General features: G+C 33.0%; 1 protein-coding gene across 2 annotated transcripts in view; it reads left to right on the top strand.

Annotated features, from left to right (window-relative positions):
- The window catches only part of RNF217 (ring finger protein 217), a 128,917-nt gene extending 123,139 nt beyond the window's left edge, over positions 1-5,778 (top strand). For both annotated transcript variants that reach the window (XR_003119211.1, XM_025384508.1), the window contains 2 exons: positions 1,340-1,411; positions 2,771-5,778. Coding sequence is in view for 1 of the 2 variants with exons in the window: in XM_025384508.1 (XP_025240293.1) it covers positions 1,340-1,411; positions 2,771-2,844 (146 nt within the window). In the remaining variant the exon portion in view is untranslated. The remainder of the gene's footprint in view (positions 1-1,339; positions 1,412-2,770) is intronic.
- Positions 5,779-6,000: the final 222 nt, after the last annotated feature.

The raw sequence follows: 6,000 nt of genomic DNA on the forward strand, positions 1-6,000 counted from the left end.
ATAGGAGAAAAACACATTCTTTTAAAATATATGTGCTTATATATTCTAAACTCTTAAGCATCACTTTAAGAGTGTACTAAATGTAATTGTTCAATGGCACTTACTACTTACTTGGATTCTGTCATTGGCAAAAAATATAAATAAAACCCATGTCTAGACATGTTGCTAATTGAATGGCGATCTTTTTAAATTAGATATTTAAAACAGTATTGTATACATACCTGGTCATCTGGTTCCAAAGATCATTTCTTAAGAATAAAAAAGTTAATATGTTTTGACAAACTTCCAACTTCAATGTTGGAAGTTGAAAAAAAAACTTCCAACATTTCTTTTTTTAATGTAATTGGTTATTCTAAATTACTTACTTAATTTATAGAATGATATTGCTGTTTCATTCTTAAACTGCCATGTGAGTCTACTGCAAAGTTTCTCTCTCTCATCTCTTGTGGCATTTGAGTTGTGCAGCTCTGAAGCTGTGTCACATGCCTTACGGTTTAAAATACAAAAACAATATGTTATTTATTAGCCTCTTTTTTGTGCCCGTGTCTTTCAAAGTCAGTGGGATTCTGATGTTGTACTGTGCTATGTATACTTACGGCTAAAGTTTATCATCACTGCTTAATGATTCATTTAGAAAAGAAAATTCTGGCTGATATCACTTGACATCCTTACCAGCACTTTTGACTTTGTATTTTATAAGTGCTTCCTTTTTCAATTTGTTAAAATGATTCACTTGAGTAACTTTCAACATACTGCATATTTATTCGTAGTTTTCTGTAACATCTTGAAATGTCCCCTTTGTAGTTCAGTCTGTTAGGCGTTCATATTATTAGTTTTCTTTGGACCCAGGATGTAAATAAACCACTTCTTTAGATGTGGGCTTGGACAGAAGCCCTCTGTAGGACCTACCAGCTCTCCATGTTGTGAGCTAACAAGATTTTCCCCTACCAACTCTTCCCCTGCCAACTCTTATGTGCCACTTCTTTCTTAATCTTTTAGCATTGCGAACACTGAAAATGGAAAGGATCTTAAGGAAAAGCACAAAGATTAACTGTCTTGTAGAATACAGTAAGCCAGTTGCTTTGGAATGTTTTTGGTTAGAAAGGATAAGTGATTTATGTTTGATGCATGTGCTCAGGACTTTGGTGAAGTTACTAAACTTACACATGTGTATCTGTTCTATAGCTAATCCTGATATATTTCTTAGATATATACAGCCTTAAGTGTAATCAGACTACTTAAAAAATAATATACACTGTGGTATTTAAAAAGCATCACTGTAATTATATGGTAAGTTAGTTTTAAGACGCCTTAAATTATTTTCCCTTTTGTTTTCCAGCTGGAAAATTATTCATTGCACCTCTAATTATGGTTTTGGGATTGGCACTAGGGGCCATAGCGGTTGTAATCGGTAAGAAACACTTCATGTATCTGAGATTAGAATTATCTGAGGGCCATAGAGAGAATATGAGTGTAAATGTAATAATATGAATCAGTTATTAAATGGACATAATTTCTATTGTGTGCCTGCTTTAGATAGAGTACCAGCATATCATTTAAAAGATCAGAGGAGTATGTTTCCTGTAGGATATGTTAGTATGAATTTTTCAGTCTATAAACATTGTGATTCATGTATCTTATAAAGCATTATTAACCCTTTTATGATACAAAGTTAATAGAATTAGTATCTTAGGGAAAAAGGCAAGTGGAATAGAACCCAAATTTTCTAATTCTGAGTTCAGGTTAAAGCATCAAGGAAAAGAAGTTCTAGTGCACCTTATGTGTTTCGTTTGGTCCCATAAAAGATGCCATGGATACAAACAGATAATCAGTGTGTACAGGAACATATTCCCAACATACACTTGAGCACTGACAAATAGAAAACCTTGCAGTGATTTGCTTTCATAGTTTTATTTATGCAAGTATATTAAAATACATATTTTAAAGCAGTGATTCTCAGACTCTAACATGCTTTAGAATATCCTCAAGGGCTGGATAAAACACAGATTGCTGGTTTCTATCTGCAGTTTCTGACTCAGTATATGGGAAAAGTCCATTGATTTTTATTTTTAAAAAGTTCCCAGGTGATACTCATGCAGCTGGTTCAAGGACCATACTTTGAGAACTATTGCTTTAATAATTTTAAGCTAAATGCTATAGATAAAGGCTGCTTTGATCATTGTTCCATATATTAGATTTTTTTTTTTTTTTTTGCTAAAAAAATGATTTTCATGTGTCAACTTCTGTTTAGCAAGTAATAAATGTGCAGGACAGAATTATAAAGCATCTGACATTTAAGTTCTTGCAATGTGAGTTAGGACATTATGAAATAGATATTATTATCTGTATTATACAGTTGAAGAAATTAAGACTTACTAGGACCTCATAAGTGGTAGAACTGGCAATCAAACCCAACATTTGGCTCCACAGCCTGTATTGTTAAGTGATACGCTATACTGCCTGAAACAAGTATGAGTATCATAGTGTGCAAATGGTATGACTGTGGACAATAAAGGAGATTTAAACCAAAGTTTTGATATTTTGATAGGAATCATTATTATTAAACTGGTATCACTGAGGGTGCTAGAAGGGGAGAAAAGCTAAAGGGAAATATTAAAGAATGAAGTATTGTAGAAGTAAATACATTTCATAGCGTAGATGCCTTCCTCTTTTCATGTTCATAGATTGCAAACAAATAAACATGGATATTTTAAAATAGGAAAACCTAAATGCCTCTCATCCTAACTAACTTTAATTGTTTTATCCCTAGGTTTATTTGTATTTCCTATCTATTGCCTTTGTAAAAAACAGAGAAAACGATCACGGACAGGTATGCACTGGTAGCACGCGGATGATTTCATCCAGCTAAGCTGGTTGGAGTAGGAGCGATACCAAATGGTACACCCATCTGTGAGTCACATCTTGAAAAATACTGAGAGGAACCTTCTACCATCTCATCTCCCAGTGATTCTCCGTGGGCCACAATGCCTCTAGCTATGGTGCACTCCCAACATGGTATCCTGTCCTTTCCCTAAACAAATTGCTGCTGCTTTTAAAAAATGGTCACTTTCATAAACTATAAACATCTGTATCATAACTCTGACCTTTGTGGTTCTTGGAAGAAGACACTTTAAGAACCAGTTATCCTCAGAATTCTTCTGAGCACAGCTCTTCTGAGAACTGCTTGGACTGTCTTTGAACTCTACACCTCCTTCCAGGCCATCTTGTGAGACTTGGTGTGAATAGCTGAAGTCCTATCTGTACCAACAAGCAAGGCCACTTTTCAGAAGATAAGAGTTCACTGAATGCACCTATTATAATCTGTGGCTCCAGCAGTATAATTTCTTTATCTTTCCAATGTTATAATTGCTAAAAGTCTCAATGTCCAAAAGGGAATGAATGAAAGTAAATTAATGAGAAGAATACTAAGTTACTGAAGTGTATATGTGTAGGGGTGTGAATGTGTGTGTATATAAATATGTATTAAAACTAGGCCCAGCAACCTTGTACTTACCCAGTTCCATACTGCTACACTATTTTTCCACATTTTTGTAGACCTGTTGAAAGATGATGGTTCCTTTGTGGACGTAATTTGGCAATGTATTAAATTAAAGTCAACGTAGACAACAGGCTATTTTGATGCTAAACTTTTCTATTTCTTGCTCTTTCTTTTTGTCACACAAACACAGAAATTTGTGCAATGTCACCCCAAGGAGTATTAAGCTTTGTAAACTGACAAAACTGGCTGCTTTTAGGAAATTCTCAAGATCCAAATGTTCAATCTTTTTAAAAATCTTATATTTTGAAATACATGCTTCACTCTATAGATAGATCCTTCACATTGGGATTATTTAATCTCAAAAACAAATTTGCTGTAGAGAACTGCTTAAGCCTTTTTTAAAAAAATCCTATTCTGCTAATTTTTTTAACCAACTTGTAATTATAGATAATTCTGCTTTAGGTCAAGGTCTTACATCATTTAATATCCTAACCCTGTTCTCTCTTGCCGCCTCCTCTCTGTTTTTATTTGTTCTCAAGGTTTTTCATAAAAACAAATACTAGTTTTGAAGGATTTTTTCTTACATTTAACTGCTCAAACATGTAATATTTTGGGGGGCATCTTCTTATGGAGGAGTTAGTTTGAAAACTTTTTATGTTCTTGAGTTTGTCCAATATCAGCTGCTTTTAGAGAAGGAAATAAAAAAGTGAAGGAAATATTTTCAGGAAGTTTTTCTAACCTACGAAAGCTTTAAAAATAAGAAATGGACAAGTAACTAGACTCTGATATGCCTTTGTTTTCATCACAAAAGTTCATCAGCAAACAGGAAAAAAAAAAAGACCCCTAAAAAGCCTAAAGCTTTGAATTGTCTCCAGATTCTTAAAATTAGTCATCTGTCTTAGATGTACATTTGTCAGCAACCTTGTCTGATTTGAAATAGATGGTATGATAAAACATGCATTAACATGAGTAGTTTGTTTTTGTTGAGCTCCAGAGTGTAAGAATATTTTATTTTTGTTTGACATAAAAAGTGAAGTTTACTTTCGTGAATAAGAAGCCAGCATGCTTTCATTCTTTCCAAATAACACAGAATAACTGTACTACAGTTTCTGGATTAGTTGTCTATTTCCACTTAGAGGAGTGTGTGACATTTATGGTTCGAGAATAGCATATTTCTAAAGCAGAATATAATACAAGAAATAGTGATGTCCTGGTTTCACAAACTTATCTTTTCATTCACCCATCCATCCATTTGACAGATATTTATTGAGTGCCTATTTTAGGTGTTCTAGTGTTAAGACTGAAGGAAGGAGAATTTCTAGCCTGTCATAAGAGTACTTAGGTTTTGTAAATTCATCTTTCCTGAACTTAGGCATTAGTTTGGCAATATGTGACTATGATGAACTCTAAACCTAGCTGATCTGTATATGTGTGATGTATATATGTCATATGTATGGTATATATGAAATATTCCCATAACTGCATATGAACACATATGCCATATACATATGTACCAACTGGCTGAATAACATACTCTTTGGTCTTGGATAATCTGTTTTCTAGGTTATGTATCTGTTATCTTTGGCCTACTCAGGGATTTTTATTTCTTTCTTTAAATAACTTATCTTTTGAACATATTTTTATATTATTTAGAAAATTTTCCAATATTCCTGTTACAAAGTGGTGTCTGTTTTCAGTGAAGGCTATTTCACCAATGCTTGAAGTAGTGTGCGCTGTGTTGCACAGGTTTTTCATTTTTCTATTGAGTAGATATTTTTAAATTAACATACACATTTTTCTCCTTAAAGGGTCATATCTATTAGGCCTTTCCCTGCTGGTAACTTAAAATGATTATTTGTGAATTTTTTACTAAGTTTCATCAAGATCTTTAAAAGAGAGAGAAAATAAAAAGTATTATTTATACGTCAGTGCCAACTCTGAAGGTAAAACAATAGTAGTAACTTTTGGGAGAAATTCTAAAAACTACTTTAAAAAGAAACGTGCACATAAAATAAGTATCTTTCTATCCATGGCCTGTCATTTTATATGCTTTTATTGTAAATTTAATATATACTACTTTAAAAAATTGAACCATACAGAATTTATAAAATACAACTTTCTCTGCTTACCCCACCCCTTATTTTCTAGGGGTAACCACTGTTAATGGTTTGGTATGTGTCCTTGCAGACACTTTCTACAAATATACAAATAAGTGTGTTTGTGTATGTGTCTGTGTGTGTATTCATTTTATACAAATAGAAAAATATTCTTACTGTGCTACGACTCTTTGTCATTTTATTATATATCAGTAGATACCTTTCCGTAAGTGTTTAAATAGATTTACCTCATTCTTTTATAAATTACTGCATAATCCATTCTAGGGGTATACTTTAATTTATTGAATTAGTCCCCTGTTGAATGGACTACAAGATTATTTTCACTTCTGTATTACAAAGAAAGCAAGAGTGAAGACCCTTTTGCATATAGTTTTGTCACCTTGC

Source organism: Theropithecus gelada, chromosome 4 (genome assembly GCF_003255815.1).
Source record: "Theropithecus gelada isolate Dixy chromosome 4, Tgel_1.0, whole genome shotgun sequence".
Classification (NCBI taxonomy): Eukaryota; Metazoa; Chordata; class Mammalia; order Primates; family Cercopithecidae; genus Theropithecus; species Theropithecus gelada.